This window comes from Phoca vitulina, unplaced genomic scaffold, assembly GCF_004348235.1.
Source record: "Phoca vitulina isolate PV1807 unplaced genomic scaffold, GSC_HSeal_1.0 scaffold13, whole genome shotgun sequence".
Classification (NCBI taxonomy): Eukaryota; Metazoa; Chordata; class Mammalia; order Carnivora; family Phocidae; genus Phoca; species Phoca vitulina.
The window spans coordinates 43,952,263-43,970,179 of record NW_022589716.1 but is presented as its reverse complement, the minus strand read 5'-3'; the positions used below and the strand labels follow the sequence as shown (position 1 = coordinate 43,970,179).

The window sequence follows — 17,917 nt, the reverse complement described above, 5'->3', positions numbered from 1 at the left end:
GTGGCTAAAGCACCTGATCCCGGACTACATTTTCCAGGAGGCCCTGCGGCGCGCATGAGCAGAAAAGCTGTGGCTCACGGGGCGGCAACTTTTGCACGTCCTCCCTGATTCTAGGATTCACGGGGATTTTCGCAGCTCCTCGTCGGGCGAGAGACCGCTGGGCTCTGCACTCAGGCCGTCAACCCCTTACATAGCTGAGCAGAGCGAGGGTGAGCGCCCCGCCGGGTCCCGCCATGGCCGCGAACGTGAGTGTCTCCTGGTCTGCCGGACCCCACCCATACTTCCCCATGTCCCCGAAGGGGCCGCCTGGGTCCATCTTGCCTGCCTGCCCCTCGTCTGTGCGGCCAGCCCCATCTCCCTCTGCATGCCCTTGTTCCGGCTTTCCGGCAGCTAGCCCGTCCGTTCACCTCTCTTGGTCTGTCCGGACCTCCTCGTCGGGCCGCACGTTTGCGGGGAGGGAGACTCAGGAGCTGTTGTTCCCGGCATTGGGATCTCCTTGTGCTAGGCGCCTTCTCGCAGCCCCTCCTTTCATTATCAGTTCCCGCCTGGGCCCTTGGGCTTCTCATTTACGGGCTGTGAGAGCTGGACGCGACCTCCGAGGGAGCCAGTCCGCGGGAAGGGTGGGGAAGCCGATACCGCTCAGGTGGAGCTGTCCCATCAACTGACAGACTGGACTGTGCGGGCGGGCAGGGAGCTCCACGCCCTAAGGAAGCATGTAAACCGAGGCTGTGATGCTGCAAAGGGGTGCGGAGGAGTTAGGATGACTGTGAGAGGGAGCGTTTCCTCACTGCCCGGCCTCTTGTCCTCCCAGGTGTGTTTGGTTAGAGAGGCCATGGCTGAAGGTGGTTCCCTTCAAAAGCCTTCTGGCTGTTTGTCCCTGCAGCCAGCCTGTCTCGGGAACCTTTCCACTTAAGATTTAAGCCTAACATTCATTCAACAAACCGAACAGCACCTCCCACCAGGGTGCTGGGTGTGGGAGAGTCTGGTGACTCACCACTCCCCTCCTCTGTGAAAGTGCTTCTGGAGCCAGCCCTGGTGCCCTGCCAGCCCCAGGACACTCCCTCCCTCCTGCTTTGCTGGAGTGTCCTAGCCACTCTCCTCGGGCCTGTTACACTCTCCTTCCAGCCCCTCCTCTGTCCCCAAGAGCCCTCTCTGCCCCCCACACCCTTGGAGAGGAGGATTTATATCACTGACAGCCCTAGCGTGCTCCGCCTCAATTGGAGTTGTCTGGGAGACCTAGAAACTGTGAATGCTGCACCTAGAAAAGCCTCAGAGGTGGTCCGAGACCCAGGGTCTGCCAGGGGAGAGGACAGTCAGGAGACCAGCCTGCCCCCAGAGGTAGACTCCTGTCTGCCCCCATACCATGTTTTACAGATGGACAATTTCCCCAGTAGGTGAAGGCACTTGCCCAGCTTGGCCAGCTACTTCATGGGAAGATGCTGAAGACAGCAGGCTTTGGAGTCAGGCAGACCTGGGGGCAAATCCAGTTTCTTCCTCTTAGACGCTGTGTGGCCTTAATCACTCTGGGTTTGTGTTTCTTCGTGGGATCTGTTAGTGTGAAGTTTAAGGGAGTCAGCCTGTGCTTAGCACAGTGCCTGGTGCATAGAGGGTGCTTAATACATGAAAAAAAATCTATGTTCATAGTCTGACACAGATGGCCCTGGTGGGGAGAGACTGTCTTGGGTATATTGGCACCTGACCTTTGCCAAGGAATGTGTATGAATGTGGGTATCTTCTGCAGTCAAACCTTTGTTGAGTCATCCAGGAGCTGGGTGCATGTTTACAGGAGCCACCAGGCCCGGGGAGGAGGAAAGATCTGAAGATGGTGGGATGGAGCAGGGAGGTGACAGAATTTCTTAATTGGTATAACAGCGAAAGTGCCCTGTGACAGAGGTACTGTGAACCATCTCCATATTATATGTGAGTAAACTGGATCAGAGAGGTAGAGCAACTAACGCAGGGTTACACAGCAAGTAATTTTCAGGGCCTGTGTATCAACCTCTGTACCATCACTCGTTGCTCTGTGCTCCTTAGCCTAGAGTGCTTACTGAGGACACCTGTATGTATTCAACACATATCAAGGAGCCAACATGAAGATAAGGGGCTCAAAGATGGCCTTGAAGGGGAAGAAGAGAGGCACTGGAGGGTCGCCCTCAGGCTAGGGAAATAGTCCAGTAGTGAGATATGGGTGGAGGAAATCACCATCATCCTCCATTCCAAGACCCTCCATGTTTACTGGGATTTTGTTTTGGAATGTGGGCCGAGTGTGTCCTGTCACTACCCAGCCTACCCTTCCTGTAGACTGAGATACACCCTCCTGTGCCTTTCTTTCTTCCCTCCAAGGCCTTCCATGAGCTCCTCTCTGACGTTGGCTCCTAGGTGTATGCTGAGGGGAGGCCCAGAAGGAAGTTATGCCTTCTGGCTTCCAAGTTTGGGGCTGCGCTGCTAATAGCAGGACGGGCTCCTTTTCCTGCCACTCTCTGTAGCTGGCTCCCAGTGTTCAGCTCTCCTTACAGCCCAAGAAGTGAGGAATGAGGCTTGGAGCAAAGTGGTAGGAGAGTGGCCTCTGTTCTGTCCAGATATGAAACTTAATTCTCCCTCTTAGAGGCTGAGTGATCTGGGCTGATGACTTAACTGATGAGCCTCTGTTTTCTCATCTGTGAAATGGGGTAGCGATAGCTTGCCTGTGATTGGCCTGTGATAGACTGGAATGTTGCCGTTGTCATCATTTCGATGGTTGATGGTCACCTCCCTGCCGGCAGTGAACTGCTCTACTGATGTTTCCCAATGATATGGAAAGTTAAGACCATGTCTGAATCTAATGGACATCTGGACTCTGGCAGGCCTGGGCTGGGGACATTGGGGGACAGTCAGAGAATATGGCATCAGCCTTATTCAGGCAGAGACTAACCTGAATCTCTCCTCTGGCCCCCTGTGCCAGGGGCTTGGCTCACTCTGAGTGCACGTCTCAGAACCACTTTACACCTTTGTGACTTTTGTCAGCTTACCCCCAGCCATGGCACCAGTCTTGGTGTCAGTTGCAAAGAAAGCTGTTAACATTCCCACCCTTAGCGCCTGTACATTACGTCCTATGTCCTAGGCACTGAACTGTCTGATAATTAAGTCCTTTGGTTCTCACCAGAACCCTGTGTACTGGGTTTTTATCCCCATTTTACTGATGAGGAAATGGACGGCATAAAGGGGTCAATTGCTCACCCAAGATCCCATAGCTTGAATTGAAACCCACTCCTTCTGGCTCTGGAATTCTGCCCTTAACGATGATACTCAGTCGGCAGTGGACACACTTCAAACCATGCTTCTGTTATTGGTTGGATAAAACTTGACCCCCTGACGCTGGAGCTTGAGGCCTCTCATGAACCTGCCTGGATGTGTCTAGCTGCCCTCAGTTCCCTCCACCCAGGCCTCCCCAAACCCAGCCAGAGCAGATAGGCGGCTCTGCTCCTGGAAGCACTTCCCTCACCACTGCTCAGACAGTTCCCCCTGCTAAGGATGCCCTTACTCCAGAGTCTGCCTCTGAGATCCCAATCAAATGCCGCCTCCTCTGGGGAGCCTGCTGTGATCCCCCAGCCGGAAGGGGTCCCCTGCTTGGCACAGGATCTGCTCCTCACCAAGCACTCAGCATGGCTTAGTACTGTTTGTGCCTGCCACTCGATGGCCCTGCAGCCTGTTGTCTCCTTGCCTCACCCCTACAAGACCCTGCATGGCCCTTGGGAAGCCGAGCCACCGTTTGATGAATTGAATTAATAATATATGTCTAATAACCTCTCTGTAAAGCAGTTTGGCAGTTTCTTAAAAACACACATCGTCCCTGTGATCCAGCAATTTCACTCCTACGTTGGTATTCATTACCCAATACCCAAGGGAAATGAAAGCACAGGTCTTCATAAGGACTTGTACAGGAATGTTCATAGAAGCATTGTTTGTAAAAGGTAAAAACTGGAAACAACCAAAATACCCACCCACTGGTGACTGAGTCAACTTACGTGGTATACTCCTAGATGGAGTACTACTCAGCCATGTAAGGGAATGAGCTACCACTATACACCACAGTGTAGATGACCCTCCTCAGAATCTGGACAGAAAAGAGCTGGTGCTGTATGATGGCCCCATTTGTATCGGGTTCCATAAGAGGCAAAACTAACCTATAATGATACAAATTCAAATAGTTGTTACCACTAGGGGCTGGGGAGCAGGGAATATTGGCAGGAAAGAGGCACAAGGTAACTTTCTGTGATAATAGAAACATTCCGTATCTTGATCTGGATGTCAGTCAAGTGGGGTAAGCATTTGTCAAAGCCCCTCAAACAGTATGCTTAATATCTGTGCATTTTACTATATATAATTGAAACTCAATGAGAATAGTATACACAAATAGCAAAATTCAGTTTACTTTTTAAAAAACTAAGTTTCATTTTGATTTTTTAAAATATTTTTTTCCTCAGTATTCCAGTACGACTAACAGGAGAGAACATGTCAAAACGACGACCAACCCCCAGCCAGGCTTCTTGGAGCGGCTCAGCGAGACCTCGGGTGGGATGTTTGTGGGGCTCATGACCTTCCTGCTCTCCTTCTACTTAATTTTCACCAATGAGGTAAAATGTCTGGCATCCCTTTGTGCAGAGTGTGGATCCCTGCAGTATTAGAAAGCAAAGGCTATGAATCCAGAGGCTAGATGTGGTAACAGGGCCTAGATTTTACAACAGGTGGGGTAGGGGGGAGGGAGGGTAATGGCTCTGAATTAATCAGAATTCTTTCTCTTATGACCCATCTCATAGCTGACCTAAGTAGGAAGATGAATGAATTGGTTCACATTGCCTGAAATCCTGGGGTAGCTACAGCTTCAGGCATGGCTGGATCCAGGTGTTCATGTTGGGTCACTAGGAATCTCCATTTTTCCATCTGTTGCCTCTTTTTCTCTCTTACGGATTTTTCTTTGACAGGCTTTTCCTTTTGTGGTGGTAAAGGTGGCCCAGCAACTCCAAGGTCACATCCAACAGCTTAGCAGCCTAATCTCTTCCAAAATCAATTTAGCAACAGTTGCAGAGAGATATCTCAGTGTCCTGGCTTGTCTCAGTCCTCTCTCTGAACAAATCCCTGTGGACAGTGGACCCATGTTCTGTTTGGCTAGGCCTGGGTCACATGTTTTGGGCAGCAGTACAGAGGGGCCCATATAAACTACAAGGACTGAGAGGGGGGAGGAGAGAAGACAGAGAAAGATGGGGGAAGGGGCACACAACAGACAAGCACCAGTTGTTCCCAGCGTGGAGTAGTGCTGAGAATTAGGGGGGTGGGGTGTGCAGCAGGAAGAGGGCTACCTGGGAAAGCAGGAGTCCTTGGCTCCAGTTCTAACTGTGCCACTTGCTGGTCCTCGGTTTTCCGACTGTAAAATGGGGAGATGAGTCTCCGTGCTTCCCGTAATGCACTGCAGTAAGCACAACTGTGTTGAACCACACCTGAGTTGAAATCCTCACTCCCGTTTGCTCACAGGGCCACGCATTGAAGACAGCAACCTCCCTGGCCGAGGGGCTCTCACTTGTAGTGTCCCCCGACAGCATCCACAGCGTGGCCCCGGAGAATGAGGGGCGGCTGGTGCACATCATTGGGGCCCTGCGGACGTCCAAGGTAGGTTTGGGGATGCTCAGGGCACATTGCTCAGGGGCCAGATGCTCAGGGCAAATTGCTGGATGTTGTCTGGTTGAGGATTTTGAGCACATGGGCTCTGGCGATGGACACACGGGTGTGACTCCTAGCTGCACCACTCAACAGCTATGTGGACCAGTCACTCCCAAGTCTCAGCATCTTCATCTGTAAAATGCAGAGAGTACCTGTAACAACCTTGGGGGTGGGGGGAAGCTTTTAAGAGTTAGTGGGATTAGATAGGTAACCTTTTGGCATGGTGCTTGGCCCACGGCCGGAGCCTTACGAGGAGGTGCTTTAACAATTACGCTCTGCCGGTGTGGCTGGTGCGGGGCTGAAAGGTACTCTGGTTATCGGACCTCTCCTGTTTGAGCCCTAAATACACTGTTGTTGGCACCATGCCATCGGGCCGTGCCGCCCGAGCCGGGACCGTGAGACTCCTGGTCCCCAGGCAGTGGGCGTGAAGGACTTAGGCCAGGCAGCTTCACCTGCCTCTCCTGCCTGAAGCAGCCGTGGTAGTCTCCATCCTGTCCCTGGCCTCGGTACCTGTCTCTTGTCCGGTCCCACTTCCTCTGGCATCCTAGGCTTATGTGAGTCTTGGCCTGTATTCTGTTTTTTTGACTTGTGTGATTCTTTTCAAAGCTCTTGTCTGATCCAAACTATGGGGTCCACCTCCCGGCCGTGAAGCTGCGGCGGCACGTGGAGATGTACCAGTGGGTGGAAAGCGAGGAGTCCAGGTGAGGTGCCGGGGAGTGAAGCCTCAGGCAGGGGTAGCGGAGGTACACATGGCAGGATACCATGCAGGTGGCTTTCGATTTTGACACTTCTGAAATTTAAAGTATTAAATCTTCCTGTCGGAGAAGTGTCAGATTATCCCGAAATTCCTCATCAGTGATGTTTTGTTTGGAGGTGGCAGTAATCTAATGAGAGGGGTTCCAAGAAGGAGGGAGGATGAATTAGCCCCCTTGTGGAGGACGTCATCTGGGGATGCCCAGGATTGACACATGCCCAGATCCAGGCCGCAAACAGTGCTTTCCTCTGTGTGGCCTCTGTGTTCTTGCCCAGGCCAGAGCAGAGGTGGCCCTGGCTTACGTCCTGTCCATTCTAGCACAAGTCTGAGGGCAGGTGTCCTTAGGCAAGCAGGGGTCACTTGGAGCTGAGCGGCGTGGACTGTGAGTGAGGGGTGGGGAGGTGGCTAGGGGAGCCAGGGCAGCCGGCGGGGGACCTCCGTGGGGCTGTCCTGGCGCAGACGGTGCAGCCAGGTCCCTGAGCCCAGAGCTCAGGGCTGCAGCCCTTGGTGTGGGCCGAGTGGAGGCACATTTCAGCTCAGAATAAAAAAGCTCTTTTCTCCAGTGTGGGCCTTTGAGGGATAGAGCTGGCTGTGTGGCAGGGAGTAAGCACCCTGTCTCCCGGCTGCTGCAGACAAGGCGGCTCCTTTTGGGGATTTTGACCTGGTCGCCCCGAGTTGCTTCCAGCTGGAGATGCTTAGGGATGGGAATGCCTCTGGGGTGAGAGGCTAACTCTGGGGCTGCCTGTGCTTTCCCCGCAGGGAGTACACTGAAGATGGGCAGGTGAAGACAGAGACAAGGTACTCCTACAGTGAGTACCGGGCCCCCCCATCCCCGCACACATGTGGTCTCTGCCCTGAGCGGAGGCTGACGGCCCTGGGGAAGGCATGGAACAAGGCATCGGGAACCCTGGGTGCCAGGCCTCAGAGTCCTGCTCTTCCATCCCTCCAGCGAGGCTTCAGGAGCCGCCCCTTTGGCCCTGGAGTGGCCACGGGCTTGGATGACAGGACACAGAGCCAGTGGGCCTAAGACACATGGCCACTCTTACCATGGTCTCTGAGTTGTTCCCTCTTCCTGTGACAGACACCGAATGGAGGTCAGAAATCGTCAACAGCAGAAACTTCGACCGAGAGATTGGCCACAAGAATCCCAGGTGAGAGCTGGGTGCCCAGGCCTGACTGAGCAGTCTTGCCTGCCACTCGCAGGTCCCCAGCCTCAGCTTCCTCACCTGAGTGATGGGATTGAGTTCCTCCTGTCTCCTGAGCCGATGGAAGTGTGGGACGTGGCTCTGAGGCCAGTTCCTGCATGGGCAGCAGGAACATGGAAGCAAGACCCAACTTCCTGAGCCCACACAGGCTCCCCCCAAACAAGTCATGAACGTAAGGCCTGGACTGAGTGCCTGAAGGGACTTGCACGTCCAGCGCCAGGGAGGCATTTTGTTAACAGCCGTGGGGGTGGGAAGACAATCAAGAAGGGCTTTCAGGAGGCAGTGGAATTTGATGTGGGCCTTTGTAGGATTTTGGCAGAGGGCGGTTAGCTCAGAGACACGGGGGTGGTGAGATGGGCTTAGTGTGGAGCGTGGCTGGAGCTGTGCTAGGGCTGTTCCCCGGGGGCGGGGGGCAGGGGGGGGCTTCGGAGCTCCCTGGGGCTGGGAAGGGTCAGGGAGGGTGTGAAGTCCACAGAAGGTCCATCTGACAACGGGTGGCTGGGGAGGGACAGGCCGGTAGGGGTCTAGGCAAGGAGGTACGAAGCTCTGGGGGATAGGAGATGGGAGGAGGGTGCTCCACTCAGGCGAGGGGGACAGGTACGCCCTGGGGGGTAGGCCTGGTGAAAAGATGTCCACAGTGCCTGGGCTGGTCTGGATTTGCAGGAGCTCCCTGGGTGGGAACCCTGCCGGGCATAACCCAGAGAGACCCAGAGAGCTCCTGGCCGGCGCCCTGCTCTGCCAATAGCTCCTTCTCTCTCCCACAGCGCGATGGCGGTGGAGTCGTTCACGGCAACGGCCCCCTTCGTCCAGATTGGCAGATTCTTCCTCTCGGCAGGTAAGTCTCTGGCCCTTCACATGAGCCAGCAGCACCCAGAGGCCCTGTGCTTCTACTTGGCCGCCTCCCAGGAGCTCGGGGCCCTGCTGCCCTAGTGTGGGATGAGCCTGCACTTTCCCGGCATCGAACTTTGGGCTGGGGGCCAGAGGGAAGGCGGGTCCCCAGGAGGTGGGGGCCTTGTGTAGAACAGCCCCACCCCAGCCAGGCTCCTCTGAAACGTGGGCTCTTCCCGAGGAGAACTGCCAGGCCCTGCTGCCCGATCTGGCCAGTTGGAGCAGAGAGCCCCAGAGCCAGTGGTAGAGACAAGGCTGCCCCCCAAGGGCTCCACCTCTGAGCCCCACCTGGCATCTAGCAGTTCATTGCAGGCGACACCCCCCCCCCCCCAAGTGACTCCAAAGAGGCTTTCCAGGGACAAGACGGCACCTGGGGTGGGAGAGAAAACACATAGGCCCCAAGTAGCCAGGGTGAGGGAGGAGCGGTGGAGGCCCAGTGCTCCACCAGGATGCTCCAGGGCCTGGCTTGTCTGCCGTCTGCCCTGTCGCTCAGCTGGGGACTGCTGTGCCAGGCAGCCCTGGCCTCAAGTGCACTGCCCGCAGCCGGGGAGCCAGGCATGGACGGGTGCCTGCATCCGAGGCAGAACAGGTGCGGGGCTCAGGCTGTTCCCAGAGCTGCCGTGGCTCCCGCTGGCCGGGATGGCGGACAGGGAGGCTTCCTGGAGGAGGCGGAAACTAGAGGGGGCCGGCAATATGGAAGGAGGGATTGGAGAAGGGCACTCCCGGTGGGAAGGAGGTCAGGCTGAGGGGTGTGCAGATGTTTGTTTGCACACTACTGTTGTAACCACTGCACGCTCCTCAGGCCTCATTGACAAAGTTGACAACTTCAAACCGCTGAGCCTGTCCAAGCTGGAGGACCCACACGTGGACATCATTCGCCGGGGAGACTACTTCTACCATAGCGAAAACCCCAAGTATCCAGAGGTACGCACGGGCATGGGCTGTGCACATAGCGGAGATCAGGGCCCTGGGAGTGCTGCCCCTCGGACAACACACAGGTGGCACATTCCTGCTTGGGACTCGGATTTGGTTCAGTTGAATCTGCTTGGCCAAATGAGGTTGGAGGGGAGAAGCCTCAAGGTGATGGGAGCACCTGGGCAACGGTGTGGAGGCGGGAAGAGCGTGGGAGCTTTGGGGTTCGACGGTGCCAGGGACACAGGCCCAGGCTGGCTGCTCCCGGCCTCACTCAGCCCACTTCTCTTCCCAGGTCGGAGACCTGCGCGTGTCCTTTTCCTACGCGGGGCTGAGCGGCGATGACCCTGACCTGGGTCCAGCTCACGTGGTAACCGGCTTTCCCAGGGCGGAGCCAGGCAGGGCCTCCTACCCTTCCCCTGTGTGCGGTGCCCTGAGCACTCGGGACCCTTCCTCCAGGCCACGCGTGCACGCACCCCTTCTGCATGCGGCCGTACCTCTGAGTGGCTTTGGAACCCTGTGTGCCCCGCAGCTGTCCGGGGGCATCCGTGGGCCCCAGCTTACGGGGCTGTCCCCCTGCGGCTTTCCAGGGACCTCCTGATGAGGCCGGTGAGAGTTGTGCCGATCGCATGCAGCTTTCCTCCCCCAGCCCTAGTTTTGGCTCAGCTGCCTGACCGGGTCACCTGCAGTCCCAGCCCTAGCCCCAGGCTGCTGCGCCAGGTCCTCCCCCGAGCGTGGAACGAAGCGGCTTCGCCAGGCTCGTGGCTGGCAGGATCTCCTCACTCACTCCTGCGGTGGGCACACCGCGCGAGGGGTGCTGGGCCAGGCCGGCTGATGCCCTCAGCTCTGATGCTAAGGTCTCTGACCAGGTCACTGTGATCGCCCGGCAGCGGGGTGACCAGCTACTCCCCTACTCCACCAAGTCTGGGGACACCTTGCTTCTCCTGCACCACGGGGACTTCTCAGCAGAGGTGAGTCGCTGCTGCCCATCTGTGTGAGCGAGGGGCAGGCGTCTCCCTCCCTCCCTCTCCCTGCCCGTGGTTATTCAGTAAGCGCCCGCACGAGAGGGCGCAGCCAGCGCAGAGGCGGGGGGAAGAAACGGAAGGAGTAAGAGTCATGCAGCGGACTGTGCGGCACGAAGGATAGCAGGGGAGGCCCAGCAGACTCCTCCTTCCCAGGCTTCCCGTCTCCTGCGGGGGGTTGGGGGCTGGGGGGACACTCATCAGAAGAACCAAAGAGTGAGGACCCCCTTGTGCTGAGTGTTGTGAACCGGGGGCGGGTGCCCTGAGAAGCAGACAGGGGTACGGGAGATTGACTCTGACAGTGGTCAGGGCAGGCCTCCCTGAGTGACAGTTTGGCTGTGTCACAAGTGAAGGGAAAGGGGTCAGAGCCGGCAGCATGGGGGGTCAGGCAGTCACTGAGGCAGGAATGGGAGCATCAGGATTACTCCTGCGGATGCTGCCCAGAGAGGAGGCGGGGCTGCCCAGTGGGCAGGGGCTCCCCGTGAGGGGTGGGGGGTTAGAGCCTCAGAGTCCTGGGACTGGAGTGAGGGCCGGCACCCTGTCCCCGTCTGTAAACTGGGGGGGGTCATGCTTCACCCTTGTCCCATTCTTGTGCTGATTACAGTTAGTTCAGTTGCATGCCCTAAAACTTAGCCTCTCTTCTCTAGGCAGAAACCCTTCTCTTTTTTATTTTTTTAAAGATTTTTATTTATTTATTTGAGAGAGAGAGAGAGGGAGAGTGAGCATGAGAGAAAGAGAAAGAGAGAGCGAGTGCACGCACACCAGCAGGAGGAGAGGCAGAGGGAGAGGTGGACCCCCTGCAGAGCAGGGAGCCCGATGCAGGGCTCGATCCCAGGACCCTGGGATCATGACCCGAGCCGAAGGCAGACGCTTAACCAACTGAGCTACTCAGCCACCCCAGAAACCCTTCTCTTTAATGGAAAAATTGTTTTGTGTTGTTGATGAACACAGTGTGTCACCGGTGGGAAATTTTGTTCTTGCGTGGAGCAGGACTGCAGGACTTTTCAATCCATAAGGCATTGAGATGGAAAGGTGGTGGGGAGGGGGCAGGGCGTGGCTGTGGCCCTATGACCCTGTTATTAGGCCCTCTGCTGCCATCCTTCTCACTTCAGCCCCCAGCCCCAGGTAGTGATGGGCCCCGCCTTCTCCTTTATCCAGGACCAGGGTGTGACAGGCTGCAGCTCACCTACCCAGTTACCAGCCTCAGGGCAGGGCTGCCACCTCCCACTTGGATGGGCATGAGTCACCCTTTCCATCGGCAGCTCTCAGCGAGTTTCTAAAATTAGGAGGCCCTGCCCAAGCCTCCTTTGTCCGGCAGCTCCGGCCCCACCCCACACTTCAGCCTCCTGCAGGTGGAGGTCTGGGTCTCCCAGTTGTTTCCCCAGAGAGGAGTGGCCTCCAAGCTTCCCAGGAGGGAAGGCTCAGACTGGGCTGACGACTGTGGGCCTCCGGCACAGTGTCTGGGGTCTCTGCCAAGCAGGGAGAGAAGGCCCTGAGGTGGAACCCAAACCCTGCGAGTCAGCACACCCAGATTCTAGTCCCAGAGGCAGGAGGGCTCAGCGTGGACAAGTGTGGACACTGGAGACAGCCCCAGCTCAAGCCACACTCTGCCTTGTGTGGGCTACAGGACCTTAAGCCAGTTGTTTATCCTCTTGGAGGATAAGAATTATGATCCCTACCTTATTTGGTTGTTGTAAAGATTATGCATCCACTTATTCCGAGTCTCAGTTTCCTTATCTGTACACTGGAGATAAGTGTGTCTACCTTGTGAAGTTAGTTTGAGGACTAAGTAAAGCAATACTGGAAAGCACTGAGGACAGCAGCTAATAGATGGTAGGCAGTAAGTGTTAGCTGCTGTTACTGTTATTGTCCTAGATAATGACGGGGGGCTCTCTAAGGAAATGGCATTCACGCTGACATCAGAACAATGTGTAAGAGCTGGCCAGGCATGACTGGGGGCAAACCTGCTCCAGGCAGAGCTAGCACATGTGCAAAGGCCCGGGGGCAGGAGGAGGACCCTTGACCTGCTCCCGGACAGGCGGCAGGGCCTTGGCAGGTGGCCGTGGGGAGAAGGTGGTGGAAGCAGGGAGGCCAGTGGGGAAGAGGCTTCTGCAGTGGTCCTGGTGAGAGAGGGTGATGGTGGTGAGCGATTTGGGGAAATGGGGACACAGCATTGACAGGACTTGCTGATGGGCCGGATGGGAGGTGGTCCCTGCGGGGAGGAGCGAGCCAAGTGTGACACCCCGGTTTTGGCTTGTGCAGGCGGGAGGTGGCTGTAGCATTTGCTGAGGTGGACTCAGCAGAGAGGAACAGGTCGGGGGGATGGGGGAGGCTGCAGGGTCGGTGTCGGACGGCACAGTGGGCAGTGGAAGGCCCAGGGCTGCAGCTCGAAGCCGGGGGGGGGGGGGGCACCGGCCGGGAGGCGCCAAGGAAATGGATGGAGCTGGCAGGGAAGGCGCGAGACTGAATCCGCTGCAGAAGTGCAGCGTGCAGAGGGCAGCCCGCTGAGAAGCAGGGGGCACGCGGAGAGCGAGGTGTCCCGGAGTCACGGGAAGGGCATCCGAGGTGAAGCACCACACATGACACTGTCGGGGGGGGCGGTGAATGACCCCAGAAAGGAAGCACTGTCGTAGGGAGGGCTGGGTGCATTCCAGCTGACGCAGTGGGCCAAGGACTCCTGACCTTGCACACTGCTGTCTTCTGCCCCGTCCTGTGCTGTGCCGCTCGGGCCGACGCTTAGGCCTGGGTGGGAGAGGTGCCCTTACCTCCCCTCGTCTGCTTAGAAATGGCCAACAGCTCCTAGCTTGGCGTGGAATGTACCCCTCAGCACCTGCGCCGCCAACTGGGGAGGCTGGGGGCCCCTCAGAGACATGAGGCGTGATACCCGCCCCCCACCTTGTCCTGCAGGAGGTGTTCCATAGAGAACAAAAGAGCAACTCCATGAAGACATGGGGCCTGCGGGCCGCTGGCTGGATGGCCATGTTCATGGGCCTCAACCTTATGACCCGGATCCTCTACACCCTGGGTAGGTGTGCGGAGACAGGTCGGTGGGTGGGGGGGTGGTCCTGCTCACCCTCCTGCAGCCCGTGTGCCTTCTCCGCTTCTCACACCGCCCCTGGCCCTTTCCGGCCTGCTGCAGTGATCCTCGAGGCAGAGACCAGGCATTTGGCCATGTCCGTGTCCCACTGCACGGCACTGGGATGAATGGGCCGAGGAAGGCAGACACGAGAGACAGGTGCTTCAGGGGTGGGGGTGGGGGTGCCAGCTCCTAGGAGGGTGATACAGGCCTCGTGATCTGAGGGTCTGGTCCGTCTGGCCCCAGCTCTCCTGCTCCTTCCTAGCCCTTCACTCCACGAGTGAGTGGGCACGGCGAGGAGACTAGCCAGCCTTTTGAGCCAGACCCAGAATCGGTTACGTCAGAGCTCTGGACACCTGGGCCGTTCCCTTTCCTGTCTCAGCTTCAGTTACCTCACACCTCATGGGCAGAGTTTTGTGAATGTTTGGCAAATAGGAAACACCCCCAAACCATAATGCTTCCCTCCCCCACCCCAAGACCTGGGCTCGATTTGGGGCAGCCAACAAGTTGGAGCACAAGGCAGAGTGCTGGGCCGCTCACTTGGCCCGGTCGGCACCCGTGAGCCCAGCAGTTGCCAAGTGACCCAACCTGGCGTAGGACTGAGGCCCCGGGTGGTTGAGTAAGTGCTAGCCCCACACTGTTGATCTGGGAGCATGGCGCATCTCAGGGGACTTGCATGCAGGCCTTTACCTCATCCGATGATTGCGTCCAGCCTGTGCTGGGCCCCACAGAAACCTCTGCCCCATTTACCCTTTCCCGCTGGGAAGAGGTCTGGCCACAGTACCTCCCAGGCTAGGAGGGAAAAGCACAGTTCCTCCCCTCCAAGGCTTTCTCTGGACCGCTGAGTTGGGCTCAGAACAGCCAGCCGCATCTTGTGCACCATTTGGGAGAGATCGGAATCTGATCAGAATCCTCCATCTTCCCTTTGCACTGAGCCCCTCCTGGCTGTGTGACCTCGGGCAGGCCTTTTCCCCACTCGGAGCCTCATCCCCTATCGTGGGAGTCCGGCTCAGAGGGCCCTCTGATTCGCTCCTCATCTGGAACGCTGACGCTCAGACCCAGGACAGATGTCAGAGCGCAGAGGGGTGAGAAGTGCAGGTGGGGTGACTGGGGAAGCTACAAGACAGAAGCACTCGTTCACTCCTCTGTTCGGGCAGTAAGTACTTATTGAGTGCCTGCTGTGTGCAGGACCCTGCTCTAGACCCTGGAGACTATGCGGTGAGCAGGACAGACAAGGTCCCTGTCCTCTCAAGGCTCAGAACCATGGCTGAGAGCTCAGCTCTGGTCTCACACCGTCTTGGATTTAAATCCTGGCTCTGGCACTTTCTAGCTCCAGGACATTGGGCAAGTTGAACTGCCTGGGCCTTGGTGACCTTGTAGGAAAAATGAGGGTAAGAACAGTACCAGCCTCCCTGGGCAGGCACGAGCATTTGAGGAGATGGTCCACATAGTGCCCAATGCATGTCAATGCGCAAAAACACGAACTCTGCTTATTAGGGGGGCCAAGGTGGGCAATATGTGGGAACAGACCAAGATGAGCCAAGAGGTGGCCTGCAGGGTCCTGTAGTCATGGCAGGGCAATAGGCCTTGCTCTGCAAACCCAGTGGCAGCAGACCGCTGGGGCCTCCTGGAACTGAGGGAAGGTTCCCCCCATGGACTGACGTCAGCTACGGGATGCCAACCTGGAGGGGGTAGACAGGCCAAGGACAGTGTAAGTCCAGATGGATTCGCTGGATCCTAGACTTTACCATATTGGGCCAGTAGCCAGTGAAATCCTTGAGGTGGGGGGCCGGCTCAGGCTTATTTCCCTCCGCCCTGCACAGAGCTGGGCACAGAGATAATTGGTAATGACTTGAGTGAACAGACACCTCCAGGAATGGCCGAGGAGCCCAAACAGGCACCCACAGAAGGTTCTGCCCAGTCTCCTTTGTGAGTGTGCAGCAAATGGAATGTGCCACCATCACGGGCAGATGTCTTCTATTGGCCTCAGACTGATAGCAACATCCATAGTTTTAGAGGCGACAGGGCACTTCCACCGGCCTGCTCCCGGGAGCGGCGCGTGGGGCGAGGGGCGAGGGGCGCACGCCTTACCTGCGTCCTCCAGCTCTCACAGGAGGCTGTTTGCCTTCCGCCCCGAGCCCTCTCCTGTCCCGGACCAGGCAACACGGGCCCATCCTCGTCTACAGACGGGAATGATCTGCTCACCTCTGTGACACAGAGCGTGGTGGCCTCGGAAGCCTCACCACCTTTCTCTTCCTCACAGTGGACTGGTTCCCTGTCTTCCGAGACCTGGTCAACATCGGCCTGAAAGCCTTTGCCTTCTGCGTGGCCACCTCGCTGACCCTGCTGACCGTGGCGGCCGGCTGGCTCTTCTACCGGCCCCTGTGGGCCCTCTTCATTGGCTCTCTGGCCCTGGTGCCCATCATCATTGCTCGGACGCGGGTGCCATCCAAAAAGCTGGAGTGAATCAGGCCCCGGCACCCGCCCCACACCTGCATGATCCTCAGGATCCAGCTCCTTCCCCCGCCCTCCCCTCCCCCCAGCCCCTCTTGACGTCGAGTCAGTCTGGGTTCTGCGCCTGCTTTGCTCCTCAAGGGGCCCGACTTGGCAGTGTGCATGGAGGTCAGGTTTGGTGTTCACCGGGTCACGTCTTCCCCACCCTTTTGCTTGCCAGCGGGCGGCTCTGGAGCACAGAAGGCAGCTCTTGTCTGGCGGTGTGACAGGCCTTCTCCTTGCTTCCTTCCCTTCTCTTGGGACCGGGTGTGGCCGGTTCACGTGTTTCGCTTAGCTGAAGTCTGCAGACAGGGAGCTGGTGACACTCCGCACAGACCTGCTGCGTGGTCACTCACTGCCCCTCCTCCTTGGAGACAGGTGCCAGGGCTCTGCCCCAGCTGCCACCCGCTCCGTGAGCCCCCGGGGCCAGCATCCTCGGCTGTCCCTGAGCAGTGCTGAGCGCCAGGACAGACTAAGCGCGCACCCCCCCACACACGGGTGCCACACACCCAGTCTGGGCACAGAACCCGCCTTGGTGCTTAAAAAAGAACACCACCACTGAGGTCATTGGGAGCAAAATTGGACATTTGGTGGGCCTAAGATGGATGTTATGGTTTGGCAAGAACTTGTTCGTGTGTAGGACTTCCAAAGGTCCCATCGGTTATGTTTGCCTTTGTTACACTTCATGGGTAATCTACCCGAAGAAATTTAAAATCTTTAAATTTCAAGATTTAAAGAAACAAAGCACTGCTTGAATGATGAGCAATTCAGACTGTTACAGAAAAACTCCCTGTAATCTGTCCGTTGAAGTTAATTCAGGCACAGGAAGGTATTACACCGGGGTGTGACGTGCTGGCTTAAAAAAAGTTACCTCTGGCAGTACTCGGGGCCAGTGGGAGGCCTGAAGATGCTTCTGAAGCCAGTGTCAGCCAAGGGATTCCACTCTGGGAGGAGATGGGATTTGTACAAGGTGGAGAAAGGCATTTCCTTTCATCCTTTGGCTTCAGAAACTACCGATTTCCTTGAAGATGAATTTTGAGTTTTTAGTCAACCTTTAAGGAAGAGGCTGGAAGCTTTCTGATCCTAAGTGGGCTCCCTCAGAGTGACCCCCATCAATCTGAATCAGGAACCGGAGGCCTGACCTGAGGCTTGTGCAGCTCTCGGACCTCATTCCTTTCGTGGAGGGGTGTGGGGTGGGGGCTTTTGGGTTAGCCGCTGGGCCCCAGCACCTGCCTCTGAGTGACTCCTGTCACGTCCGCGTCTGCAGCTTCACTCCTACGTACAGTCTACCTGCACTTCACCCCGTCCCCTCTCACCCCCACTGAAAGAGCAAGTATGTTTGTCACTTTGATGGTTTAAAAGATCTTTCCTGTACCCTTTACCTTTTTATGACTTGGACTTGTTCTGCCTGGCTGGGAGCGGCTACTTTCGCAAATTAGTCAGTGGCTGAGTAAGTGATCGGAACTCCTGAAACCAGCAGCCTCACAATCTCTCGTTAGCCTGCGAGGTCTGTGGTGTGGCTTGAGATTCTTCACACCGACAACAGCCGGCCCGAGATGACTTCTCTGGACTTAAGAACTGAAACAGTATTCACTCCTGCAGTTGTCACTGAATCTCTCAACTCTTAAAGGATGCTTCTGGAAATAAATACAACTAGGTGGTAGCTACATACAAAATCTGTGGGATTTGGTTTGTGTAACTTTTCCTAGTACAGATTTTAAATTACTACGAATTTCAATAGTGTTTTTAAAGGGCAAAAGAATGTTAAGAAATATTTGAAGTCTTTGGGAAACCATGAAATTTGTATTATCTTTGTATTTTTTGAAAAAATTCAAAATAAATTTCGAAATAGCTTTTACAGGACCTTGCCGTT

General features: G+C 56.5%; 1 protein-coding gene across 1 annotated transcript; it reads left to right on the top strand.

Moving 5' to 3' along the window:
- Positions 1 to 47: 47 nt before the first annotated feature.
- TMEM43 (transmembrane protein 43) lies at positions 48 to 17,900 on the top strand. Its single transcript, XM_032412007.1, has 12 exons — positions 48 to 245; positions 4,464 to 4,613; positions 5,509 to 5,643; positions 6,301 to 6,395; positions 7,208 to 7,257; positions 7,530 to 7,599; positions 8,418 to 8,488; positions 9,344 to 9,465; positions 9,749 to 9,823; positions 10,323 to 10,424; positions 13,383 to 13,500; positions 15,815 to 17,900. The coding sequence occupies exons 1-12, from the start codon at positions 234 to 236 to the stop codon at positions 16,015 to 16,017; spliced, it is 1,203 nt and encodes a 400-aa protein (XP_032267898.1). The 5' UTR covers positions 48 to 233; the 3' UTR covers positions 16,018 to 17,900.
- The last annotated feature ends 17 nt before the right edge of the window (positions 17,901 to 17,917 follow it).

What these genes read in the sequence shown, in the direction of transcription:
- TMEM43 (XM_032412007.1), top strand. An exon ending in AGAGACAAGGTACTCCTACA is followed by an intron (nt 7,258 to 7,529) that starts GTGAGTACCGGG and finishes TTCCTGTGACAG; the next exon opens with ACACCGAATGGAGGTCAGAA. An exon ending in CAGATTCTTCCTCTCGGCAG is followed by an intron (nt 8,489 to 9,343) that starts GTAAGTCTCTGG and finishes CACGCTCCTCAG; the next exon opens with GCCTCATTGACAAAGTTGAC.